The 13,503-nt window shown below is 40.1% G+C and overlaps 1 protein-coding gene across 4 annotated transcripts; it reads left to right on the plus strand.

Moving 5' to 3' along the window:
- The first annotated feature begins 440 nt into the window (after window positions 1-440).
- Window positions 441-12,638, plus strand: omd (integrator complex subunit 5 omd). Of its 4 annotated transcripts, none has more exons than XM_076187550.1 (4): window positions 451-589; window positions 1,188-1,231; window positions 7,031-7,269; window positions 8,090-12,638. In XM_076187550.1, the coding sequence occupies exons 3-4, from the start codon at window positions 7,054-7,056 to the stop codon at window positions 10,766-10,768; spliced, it is 2,895 nt and encodes a 964-aa protein (XP_076043665.1). In that variant the 5' UTR covers window positions 451-589; window positions 1,188-1,231; window positions 7,031-7,053; the 3' UTR covers window positions 10,769-12,638. The 4 variants fall into 4 exon arrangements, with proteins under 4 accessions (XP_076043660.1, XP_076043665.1, XP_076043674.1 ...); XM_076187559.1 differs by having other exon boundaries at window positions 7,035-7,269; XM_076187545.1 differs by lacking the exon at window positions 1,188-1,231 and having other exon boundaries at window positions 441-589.
- The last annotated feature ends 865 nt before the right edge of the window (window positions 12,639-13,503 follow it).

A 13,503-nucleotide genomic window follows, 5' to 3' on the forward strand; every position in this document is an offset into this window, starting at 1 on the left:
GAATATGTTTATTGAGGATTATTACTATAAAGAGTATATAACAGAATTCAGAGCCTGGAAAGAAAATCACGTCAGGTCAACATTTTTTTCTGCTGGTGGAATAAGGATTCGAACCCTGATCGTCTAAGCTGTTTACCTACGATCGACAGAAGCAACGTCGGAAAGCAACAAAGAAAGCAATTACTCTATTACTTGAATAAACTGTTTCTTATACCAAGATATGCATTGCACATTTTTTATACTTCTTACATTTGTGGTTGCGACGACATCCTAGTCAAATAAACTTCTACTTGTATCGGTGTGCGGAACCAGTTTTATCTGATTTTTTTTTTTCACTTCTTATGATTCTTATAAATCTTTAGATGGAACAAACTATATCTAAAACCGGCTATCTTTTACTTAGGTATTGGCTTCTTGAGTTTAGCAGTTAGTACGATACAGAGTATAAGCTCGTGTATTATCTATTTAGAAAGTTGTTTGTGTCTCTCCGTGAAGTTTGTTTACGTTGAAGATGAGGATGAATTGATAATGGGGTTATTTTGCTTAATACGATAGAAGAAACATCTGATTTTGTATTCATTATCGAGCAGTAAGTCTGAAATCTCTTTGATTTGTTCAGGGTATTGATAGAGTGTAAAGGATATAATCATGTTTGACAGTGAACCACCTGTGTTATATTTTACTTAGTTTACCGGGCAAAAAATCGTAAATCATTATCATGAATTATTTAAGATCATCAATGAATAATTCTTGAACAGTCACAGTTGAAATGTTGTATGCGTGTAGATTTTGTTATTGTGAATATTATTTTGTGGCCACATTTTTTTTAGACATCGGATTTTCATAGATTGATACAGTTGCATCAGTGACAGTGACAGTCACAGTGTCAACAAGGTAGCCAAAATTCATAATCATGTCTAATAGTTAAAAAAATGTGTCAGTTGCAGTCATGCAGCTACCATTACCTCAACCACTTTCTGTAATTAGATCTATTGAGATTGTTAATGGAGCCTTGTGATAGCTAGGTCAACATGAAAATGGAATTCCTGATATTTGAGCTGAAGTAGTTCTTATGGGATGCAAAAAGGCGCTATGAGTATAATGCAATTTGAATTATCCATCTAGCTGTCCTAGTTCTCAAGATATTGCATTTTGAATGGAATTAAATCGGGCCTATTTTGTCCCAGGAAATCGGGCCGAAACGTGCTGTCTGACTAATCGCCGATCAAAGGTTAAACAATGATGGTTTTTACTGACAGGCACAATTTTATAAAAAAAAAAATTAGCATATGGTTGCATTATTTGACCTATTTTCTTTAAGATGTGTGATTTCCATGTAATTTGATCATAGAATTACGTTTTTATCCTCTGCAAAATTACCCACCGCAGCTACGAATACCATCAAATTACATGAAAATCACACATTTTAAAGAAAATAGTTTGAATAATTCAACCATATGCAAGCTACACTAATAACACAATAGTAATAAACTTAATAGTGTAGTTTGATCCATACCACCAGTGATCATAGATAGCGGGCAGGACGAATCGTAGCTGTGGTCCGTAATATTACGGAGGATAAAAACGTAACTTCTCTTTGATCAAATTACATGAAAATCACACATTTTAAAGAAAATCGTTCATATAATTCAACTATAAGTCTATTACCCTAATAACATAATAGTAAGAAAATAGAATGAAGTTTGATCTATACCACCAGTGATAGATAAGATGGCGGGATGGATGTTGATGTTATCCGATAATCCGACCCGATAGAAAAAAAACTAATTAAAACCACCGATTTCTCAGCTCTACCGTAACACGCTCCCTTTATTTTGGTATTAAAATAATCCGGGAAACTAGTAGTTTTCATTTATTTTAATTAGTTGCCAAAACTCTGAATTTATTTAGCTCATTTTTTACGCTGAAACATAAACCAATATTCAATTTACTGCTGAATGCAAGCCGCCATGTTTATCTTTTGTTTTTATGTACCGACATGTAACTGATGATGTAATTGTTTGAAATTTACTACGATCGTAGTAAATACACTCGCATAACATTTGTATGAATGAAATTTCCCGCGGTATGTAAATTTGGCCGTTTGCATGGCGTGCGCATAAAATAACGCGCTATTGTGCTCGTCATCGACGGTGGCGCCTCTGGTGGTGTTTGACCTACCTACTTGTGATAAGGATGATGCTATTTTCACCATACATGATACAATGAAACTACTGCCAGACTGCAATTGTCAATTTTCATTGTATGGTAAAGATAGATCCTGTCAGGAAACTTTTGGTAGGAACACCTCCCAAGTGCAATTGTGATTAGACGACAGATATTACCTTGGGTAATTTTTAGAAGTGCACACCTACACAATATAGCAATATAAAATTAGATATTAAATTTTTAATTATAATGCATTGATGTAATTTGCAATTTTCTTGGCAGAAATCAAGGACAATTTATAGTTTTACCCAACCAATGATTTTATGATGTGGCTTATGTGTTTCTGGTGAGGTATGTTATAATGTTGTGCATTGAATGATGGTGTACATTATTTCCATTGCAAATGCATACTTTTCAAGTAATGAATTATTGAAGTTATGCACTTATGCCTACATCTCCCCAATGAACTTGGGGGACCTGTGGGAAATCTGGGTTTTTGGGTGGGGAGCACTAATAAATCGAGTAATGGGTGTTGCCAAACAGGTGCAAAATCAACAAGAACACATAAAAGATATATGAAAAAACATAAAATTCACCTTTGAGGGTGGGAGCGGGGCCGGATAACGCCGCCATGTTATTGTTCAGTAGCGTTAGCAACGATTAAAATTTTGTTTCACTATATCCGCCACATTTAGCGAAGGCCACTCCGGCCATGTAAGAGTTGCTAACCGTAAATTAGGGAATATATGGTTATGATTTACTTTATTACCTAATAATTATCATACATAAACACACATTTATACTAATAGTTATACTTTAAAGAGAGCTTAAGTTACATTACTAAGAGTGCTTTGGTGGGGATTGGAGAGGTCTGGGGGGCAAAGGCCCCAGCTACGTTAGGTTAGGTTAGCTTGAGGTTAGGTTAGGCGAAGCCCCCCAGCTACGTTAGGTTAGGTTAGCTTGAGGTTAGGTTAGGCGAAGCCCCCAGCTACGTTAGGTTAGGTTAGGTTGAGATTAGGTTTGGTTAGGTTGAGGTTAGGTTAGGCAAAGCCCCCAGCTACGTTAGGTTCAGGTTAGGTTAGGCAGAGCCCCCAGCTACGTTAGGTTAGGTTATGTTAGCTTTGGTTACATTGAGGTTAGGTTAGGTTAGGTTAATTGTCCACAAAATCGCAACCCTCTCGAAGCTTCATGAATTTATTTCCTAATTTACGCTTAGCAACTCTTGCATGGTCGGAGTGGCCTCCACTAAATGTAGTGGATATAGTGAGAATTTTTTTTATTTGTTGCTAATACTGCTGAACAATAACATGGCGGCGTTAGCCGGCCCTACTCCCGCCCTCAAAAGTGAATTTTATGTATTTCATATATTTTTTATGTGTTCTTGTTAATTTTACACTTGTTTGGCAATGCCCATTACTCAATTTACTAGTACTCCCCACCCAAAAACCCTGATTTCCCACAGGTCCCCCAAGATCATTGGGGAGGAGATGTAGGCATAAGTGCATAACTTCAATAATTCATTACTTGAAAAGTACGCATTTGCAACGGAAATGATGTACACCATCATTCAATACACAACATACGTTAACAAAAGTGGATAGTGAAAAAGATCTCGGCGTAATTATCAGTAACGACCTCAAATCATCCAAGCAGTGTATTTCAGCCTCTGAGAAAGCAAATAAGATTCTAGGACTGATTGCGCGATCTTTTGATTTCAAAAGTCCATCACTCATTAACAAGCTATATAAATCGTTAGTTCGTCCACATTTGGAATATGCTGTTTCCGTATGGTCACCGAATCTCATTAAAGACATTGACAGATTGGAAAGAGTACAATGGCGAGCCACAAAACTGATTCCAAATATCAAAAATAAATCATACGAAAATCGACTAAAACATATGAATCTGTTTTCCCTAAAAAAGCGTAGACTCAGAGGTGACTTGATACAGGTCTTTAAGATTCTAAAGGGAATTGACAACATCAAAAGTGACAAAATTTTTACATTGAATGAGAATCAGACAAGAAACAATGGTCTTAAACTCTCCGGAAATAGATTCAATTTGGAAGTAGGTAGAAACAACTTTGCCAACCGTGTAGTTAATGAATGGAATAAACTTCCTGCACAGGTAGTGCAATGTAGTTCAGTTCGAAGCTTTAAGAATCATTTAGATAAATACCTAAGTAAGATGCTGTAATGATTATAATTTATCTTATATTATTTGTTTTTGTTTTGTTATCATTTGTCTGTGATTTTTATTTATTATTAGTTATATGTCAATTTATTATTATTTACTGTTTACCTGTTTGTTTATTATTTAACTATACCTATGCATTTATTTATGTATTTTATTTGTTATTTACATTATCATAGTTTTTATTTATTATTTTATTATTAATATGATTTTTTTTTCGCATCCGACCTAGATATGGATCAAAAGGTCTCCTGTCGGCATGCTCCGCCTTTGTAATCCTTTGTAATCTCACCAGAAACACATAAGCCACATCACAAAATTGTTGGTTGGGTGAAACTATAAATTGACGGAAATCAATAAGAAAAAGTTGTTAAACCAATTTATTAATGAACAAAGTCATGGTAGTTGAATTATACCACTTACTCTGTGTAAAGCTAATTTAGTAAGTAGTCTTTCCTGGGGGAGGGTACCAAAAGCTTTTGCAAAGTCTAGATATATTGAATCTATATTGTTTTTTTTTTGTTTTAGTCATAAATCGAGAGGACTGTGTTGTAGAATTCGAGTAAGTCATGCAAGAATGTTTCTGTCTAAATCCATGCTGGCTATCATTTATCAAAGTTACTTTCTAAATGATGTTTGATAGCATCTCTGATGATAGTTTCCATAATTTTTCCTACAATTGAAGTCAAACTTGTAGGCCTGTAGTTATTTTGTTTCTTTTTGTCACCTTTTTTTTTTATGGTAGTAATGTTAGATAGCTTCCATTCTCTTGGGACATTTCCGGATATGATGGATTTCTTGAAAATAATTTCTAATGGAACAACAATCTCATTTTTCATTTCCTTTAAGATTCTTGGATTCCAACCATCAGGCCCTGGTGTTTTATTAATTTTGAGTTTTTCTATACACCTTTTAATTTCTTGTTATATTTACCATAGAAAGTTCATCCTAGACTTTTCACAGGTTTCAGTTTGGAGTTCACTTTGAGGTGTTTTGTTTATGAATACTGAGCTAAAATAGTAGTTAAAAAATCACACATTCCTTCATTTGAATATTCAAGTTGACTATCAGCAGAAAATAGTGGACCAATGTGATTCCTAATAGCCTTTTTATCTCTAATGTAACTATAGAATTCTTTGGGATTCTCTTTGGATTTATCAGCGATATTCACTTCATATTGTTTTCATTTTTTATTGCCTTTTTTAAATATCTCTGTATTATTACATAACTTTGATAGTCATTAGTTGCACCTGAGCACTTGTATTTCTTATAAGCCTGTCTCTTTTTAGCAATACTTTTTTCAGTTTCTTTGTCAAGCCATCTTGGGCAAGCATGATTTGGGGGGGGTCTGCCCTTAAATGGGATGTAAGTATGAATCATCTTAGTAAGCATATTTTGAAGTATTTTCCACATCTGATCTACAGGTCTGTCGCTAAATTTTGCCTCCCAATCTGTAAGCTGAAGCTCCTGACATAGTCCTATGAACTGAGCTTTATTGGGTATTTTAGATACACAAGTATTTATTTAAATTAGATACACAAGTATTTATTTAATTTTTTTTAGCAATTTGAATCTAAGTTGTGATCCTCTGTTATAATGGATCTTCAAATTAATGACAAACCCCTGTCCCCATATTGTCCGTTATATTGAAGGTTTACTGTAATTTCTAATCCTACTAATTTCTAACACCAGACAAACTTTGGGATATAATGGATCTGTCCGGTATTTCCATCGGATATAACGGATCCTCGGTTATAATGGATCTTCGGATATGATTACAGACCCATGTCCCCATGTCATCCGTTATATCGAGGGTTTACTGTAAAAGCACGAAAATGACAGCAATTAGGGGCAGCAACGGTGCAGAGCCCCTACATGCTTAAGTGCTGCTCTGGGGCAAAGTTCTCAGTGATACCCCCATCCCCCATCACCACTTCCCATTTCCACCATCCCTTACAGCCTGTTTTAGCTATTGGCTTGTGAAATAATTAAACGGATTTTAAACATTTTTGTTTAATGTCCCTATTGCAGAAAGGATAAGGGAAAAATATTTCTTATTCTGTTGATTCCAATGCAGATTTCATATATTACCGTAAAATATTCAGGGTTTCTTTGACCTTTTTTTATTATAATTATTTTGTCAGCCTTGTTAGCAGCATGTCCAGACTAGAATTGCCACCCCCTAAATGTGCTGCCCCAGGGCATATGCCCCCCCCCTCCATGTGAGGGCCCTGCAATAGTACAACGTGCCTGTCATTCTCATGTGGTGCTTTATTGGAAGGAATTAAAAGTTTTCAAGTGTAATGTTTTAATGGTATTATTTTAGTACAGCTAGTTATTATTTGCAATGCTTTACTTTGTGTTGTTTGTGGGTTTTCTTGTTGGATACTGTGTTGTGTGTACATAGTATTTTAAATTAATATATAGTTTAGCTGTATATGGGTGTATGTATATGCACACTCATGCCAAAGGCTTGTTCCCCTATATAAGAGGGTTGGCCTGCACCATGAATAAAACCCATTCCACCACTAACCCCCTCATCCCATGAAAGGAGGAAAAAAAAAAAAATATATATATATATATATATATATATATATATATATATATATATATATATATAAAATGGTAATAATAATAAAAGAAATAATAAAATTTCTCATTTCTCTAGCCAGAAACTTGTGGGTTAGTGCCATGGTGATTCCCGAGATGGACAGCAGGGGGGTCACAAGCTCTCTGCTCCTCACTGAGTTGGATCGGTTCCTGCAGCTAAGCCTCACTGAAAGATCCAGCAACAGTTCAGCAGCTGACCAGCAGACAGCTGCACAGACAGCCCTCTTTCTTTTGCAACATCTGCCACCAGCACGACCAGCTGCGTTAACTTACTTGGCTCAGGTGCTCACCAGACAGGTAAGGCTTCTTCTATTTTTGTTCTATATTGCATTTAGTAGTAGTATTTTATATTTCATTAATTATTTTATATTTCGTATATTCTTGGGTTACAGTGATATTGGAAGAGAACACATCTCTCTAGGCTTGTAGATGTTCTTAAAGAATTTTGTTTTGACTAAAACTGGGTGATTTTATTCAGCTTGGGGATATTACTAAAGGAAAAATATGAAGAGTTTTGCAAGATTAATGTCATTATAAGAGTTGCTACAATGACATACATGACAGATTTTATTCTGACTAATATTAAGACAATTCACCATGTGCAATATCCATTATATTTCATTTAATATAATCTCGAATCATTTTATTTATCTACCAGTAATGGAAGTTTGCTGGAGTGAAGCACATTAAGAACTCCTCACCACAATTACTGTTTTTTCTGGTTAATGGGATCTTTTATTCAGCTTGGAAAACATAACCATAGCAGTGGGTTAATATTGAAATTTGGGTATTTAGGTAAAATTTTAGTATAGATATACAGAGGACCTGGTGGATATCCCACAAAAAGTGCACCCTCCTCCCCTTCATATTTATGTGTGTATATATATATATATATATATATATATATATATATATATATATATATATATATATATATATATATATATATATATATATATATATATATATATATATATCTTTAATATTGTTGAGATAAGAAATTGAGAGAACAGTTCTGATTATGAATACTGCATTTGATGTGGAGATGGTGGTGGAATGTATATTATTGGGGTAAGGGCCAGTGAACAGAAGGTTTTCATGTCATTGCTTCTTCCAGGTGGAGGCACACGCCAAAGGAGGAGCTGTGGAGTCGAAGGCGGAAGGTGGGTCCGGAGATGACGGCGATGACGACGTAACATCTCAACTACAGGGGCTCCTCCTTGAGCTGATGGAGGTAGCACCCCAAGTTTGGCCACCCCTGGTGTCAAGCTGGGCCATGGAACAGTTAGGCCGCTGGTCCAGGCAGTTTGGCCCAGCCCTCTGCCGGCCAGATGCCACCCTGGAGGAAGTGCTAGCTGTGTGGCTGGCCTGCCCTCCAGCCAAGGGTCTCATGGCACTGACAGTGGCCTGCATCGCTCATCACCCGGATACAGCCATTGCCGCTCTTCTGCAGGTGAGCGCGACTGCAGGTCCGTCCTTTGACTGGGTGGTGGCTCATGTTGGGTGCTCTTTCCCATCAACCGTTATCCACCGGGTGCTCGCTCTCGGGCTGGCAAGCTTCGCAGCCAACTCGTCCCATGGGCACCACCACCAGCTTGTCAGTGTAAACAACATTCTGGCCCATCTTGCCGATAAGCACCGTGCAGACATCCAGCGGGCCCTCCATTCCATCTTCCTCAAGACCTTCTCTGGGGGTGACGACCCCGAGACACAGGCTGCTGTGCCTTTCCTTCTTCGTCTGGTGTGCCGCAGCATGGTGGGCACTCTGCTCGAAGCCTTCACAAGCGAACTACACACCCTCCTGACGTGGGAGAGGGTGGTGGTTCTCGCAGGTCAAGTTGGCTGGTGGATCCCTAAGTTCTTCCCTTCAGCAAGCAAACTTCAGGAACTCATCGTGCACCTCCTGTTGGACACCGCAACAGCAGCACCCACACTCCTCACCTTCCTGGTGGAGGGTGCATCAGCAGCATCACCCAAGATCCCACCTGCAGTTGCTGCCAGCTTCAACAATATCCTGGAGAATGTGGTGGAGGAACTGTGTGGGGTCGCTTACTGGCGTAGGTCACAGGGCTCACCCATCCGCATTCCATTTCTGTCAGGGATCTACAGTGGCAGCATCAGTGACAAGACAGTCCCCAAGACCCAGGGTGGCATATGGGGGTCGGGTGGTAGCGGTGTAGGAGTGGGAAGAAGCGGCACCACCGGTATGTCTCTTGCAGGTCTCCTCCGCTGCGTTTCCTCCACCTGGCCCCTTCCCAGTGGAGGTGGAGACGGTAGTGGGTCAAGTGCAAGGCTGAAGCGGGCTGTGCAAGTGGTGACACTCCTGTCAGTGCACCAGGGTGCTGCTACAGCATCAAGCCTCTTCAGTGAACTGCTACGTCACCCGATTGGTCGTCATGACCCGCGGCCACTCCTTGTTCCTATTGTCATGAGCCTCATGAGTAGTGAGTTGCCCCCAACGGCCACCAAGTCACCGTTGACTCTGGCACTTGTGTCAGCCTTGGAAGAGCCTGATGCCAAGAGTCAGGCTCTCTTAATGATGTTACAGAGCCTGGACAAACTCCTGGATGTCAGAGGGACGAAGCGATCCGTGGTGCATCCAATGCTTGTGGACTCTCTCCTGGAAGGGGTGCCCTATCTTGCTCGCATCATCAACACAGAGAACCTGGGTACAACAGTGGTCAGCCTCTTGGCTAAGCTGCCCCTGGACCGCCCTCTCGCTGTTGGCCATGTTCATGTCCTTGCCCATGCCACAGTCTTCTATCTTTTGACATGTCTTCACCATGATGAGATGACCCACAAGCTCCTGGGTGTACAGAAAAGCCAGAAGATCCTACAACAATTGTCTCGGAGTGTGGTGGGGCAGAATCTCATCATCCGCTTGCTGGTGGAAAGCGCCTTCCGTCCTGAATGCTCGTACCTCTTCGGGGCCAAACCAGATTCGAAACTGGACATCAAAGAGGTGGAAGAGGTGTCTCTCATCAATGCCAACCACACCTTTGACTCATGGGTCAAGATGCCTCAGTCCCACACAACCATCTTCCATGCAGGGATCATTGGCAAGGGTGTTCTGCGTAGGAAGAGCATACCCACCCTCCCACCTGATCTCGTGACCTTTCACACACAGCTCCTCGTCAACACCATCTCCCTGTGCTGTCGATCCCCCCCACAGGAGGTCTCTGGAGGGACCATGGGCATCAACACAGTGGCCCTAATGCTTGTTGAACTCATCTCACCTGACATCATGTTCAATGGCTTCCCCTGGCCAGAGGAGTACATTAAGTTCACCTTTGAGAGGGACCTGTCAATCAAGAAGACATTTGACACGCAGCCGGTGGCATGGGCGCTTCTTGAACTTGTGGCCCAGAACCGTTCGGCTCTTTGCTTCTGCTCTGTGCTGGTGAGGGCATTGACAGCCGCCCTCATTGCCTACTGGGCTACCTCACCAGTGGCCAAGGCAGACCAAGCTGGGGAACAACTGGCTACCACTGTCAGACTCCTGCAGATAATGGTGACAGGGCAGTTTGTACCGCGACCGCTGAGTGTCCTGCCACAACTGGTCGGTCAACTGGCACCACATGAAGTCCTTATGCTCATGCAGGACCTATGGACTTACATGCGTGATAACGTGCCCTCCCCGGACCGGTGGGTCCAGCTGCCCTCAGGGTACTACAGTCGTAACTTTGACCAACAACTCGACCCCAAGTTCATTGAGAGACTTCGTCTGGTGTTACAGGTGAATGTGCAATCAGTTGGCCACCTCCTCCCCACCATTGTGTCCCAGCAGCAGAACTGAGACTGGTCGTGGGGGTTCAGGGCTTAATCAATCCCTGAGATGTGACAAAATATTAACAAATTGGAGGTCTCATTTACACCAGGGCCACCCTGAGATTAATGATAAGTGTTTCCTCAAATTCCATTGATCAGAAACTCACAGCTCCACAGCAGCTGGTAATGTGCCTTAGCCCCTCCCATGGATCTCTCAGGGAAAAACACATTGTATATATGTGGGACTGATTTTATATCACCAATATATAGTGGCAGGAAGGGAGCAGTTGCCAATTGTGAAAAGTTAGAGGAAGTGGAGTCATAATTTATAGAGATCCGGGGCTGGTCAGGAGATTGAATGTCAGCCTCTTGGGGCTGCACCTCATTGCAGAGGTGAGGATGTTGATGGGTTCCAAAGAGGAATAGGGAGATGATTCTCTCTGATGTCCATCTTGAAGGACTGACACTTATAGGTACCTGTCATTGGTCCCCAGCCTGAAGTTTGTAGGAATTGGTTCTTCCGAGGGTCCACTAAATTAACCTCTTCTGTATGATGATACCTACATAGGCATCATGAGCCATGAGTGGGTATACAAGGATGCTGGTGTTGATGTCCTGATTATATTTATTTGAGCAACCCCCAAATTCTGTGAACAGGCTTGATCATGTTTTCTGTGTATGTTATTACTCAGAGTGAAAGAGAAGGAGTAGATTAGCAGTGACTTCATATTTTATAATGCAAGTATTGTGATGCATCATTAAATCAATGTACATCAGGCATCCAATGCTACGTGTGAGGATTTGACTCATATTGAAGAGGCTAAGGAGACCTCAACTCTCCCAGGGACCCCAACAAGAGACCGCAGGTTTGTCAGAGGTTCACAGTGAGGCAGAAGCTGTGAATGACCCGTGCTAGTCGGTCATTCATCCTTGACTTTTCGGAAACTCACAGTATTATGATCCTTAAGTGTCACAGGTAGTTGCCTCCACAAAGACAGGATCCTTGTTACCAGCAAAGCCTCGGACAAAATTACAAGTTCCTTTGACCAGGCATATGATATAATGTCTTTATTAATAACCTGTGTTTGTGATATGATGATATGATTTAATGTCATAAACTCCCCCCTATCGGAAGGCTAGGACGGTGTCCCTCACAGAGGACTAACCTGTGTTTGAACAAAAATAAATAAAAATAAATAAATAAATAGATTAAAAATAAATTTCTATCAGAAATTAAACCATTACATCGTTTTTGTCATATTGCTCTTTCATCATGACATCACTGGTCTTAGGACTGTGAGCCATTGCCTGTTTTGTTCATGCTATAAGATGGCTAGATGCTGATTTTCTTTTGTAGCAAGAGAACCAGTAGTTTCAAAGGGTTTGAACTCTCTTTGGGGCAGAAACACCTCTTACTGTTTATGTCCGAGGTGGTTACTATCAACACTATCGGAGTCATTGGTATGGGCTTCAAGTTATCTAGCCAACTTGGTTTTGAGTGGATGTCAGATAGAAGTGATGCCATGGAGGTTGATAAAATGTCCAGGCAACAGTGGTAATAAAAGTACTAGTGCCATCTAGTATGAAAATGAGATAATTTCATTCCTTTAATCTCAAGATAATGGAAAATGGTTGTAAACCTTGCCCCTGTGCTGACAGAACCTTATCTTGGTGTATATTGAATTACCGCCTGTAAAACTGGGTCTTCAATGCAGGACCTGTGTAGGGACGTCCTTGGTAATCCCACAGCTGATTCGTTTATATTTGTCACGGTGTGACTTCACTCAATTAGCATTGGGTGCATAATATAATTTTCCACTCATGGTGGAAGAGTTGTACAGTTTTTTTTAAGTATTCCGATGTATTATTTGATTAAATAAGCCAGATTTATTAAGAAATTCTATTTTTATACCAAAAGGCTTTTATCCCATTATATGGGAAGTTAAGGAATTAGGTGTTTATATGGAAATTGGATGCATGGTAAGGACAACAATGACCCTGAGCAAAGGGGGAATGGAAAACAGATTCGGACATTTATTTTAAACAGCTGTATCTTGGAACTTCAGTTCCCCAGATGTCAAGCAGTTTGAAATTGGAAGTGATTTTTATCAAGAAAATTTTGCCCTAAAGTCTAACTATCCTTGGAACTAATGCAGAGAGGCCCATATTAACTGGTACTGCACTTGAAAAACGTCTGTCTATATATTAATGGGCTTCTTCCCCTCACAAGGCATGCACCCACTCTACACTCATTTATTTTTCTTTTAAAAATCTCATGGCTTTTTGTAGTTGAAAACACATCCCTGTCCCCCACCCACTGCCTGGATCAGATATAATGCGAGACATAGCATCTCGACAGTAAGGCCTGACAACTAAAGCTTGTTTACCTCCATGAAATAAACTTCCAGCCAAGGCAGATGAATGTAATACTACTTACTACCCCCTCCTCACAATACAACACATAATTACTAAAATGTCCAGGTTACACAACACAGCAACTTCAGTACCACTTACTCATCATCTATCCCCTCAAACAACAATGACACTACAACATATTCCGGGTGACAAAAGAATACCTCTATCCTCTTTCCAGAAGGTTATGGTGGTGAGGAGCCTATGTTTAGTGTTTAGCTATGGCTGAAGCTATCACCTTTGCCCTAGTATGCACTTGTTTTTTTTAAGGGAGGCAACAGTCACTGCCAGGAATCAGAGAGGAATGTAGGATTTGAATCCACTTCCTACAAATAATATGACATCCAAACT

Source organism: Oratosquilla oratoria, chromosome 1, assembly GCF_046742065.1.
Source record: "Oratosquilla oratoria isolate Oo_2021 chromosome 1, ASM4674206v1, whole genome shotgun sequence".
NCBI classification, from domain to species: Eukaryota; Metazoa; Arthropoda; class Malacostraca; order Stomatopoda; family Squillidae; genus Oratosquilla; species Oratosquilla oratoria.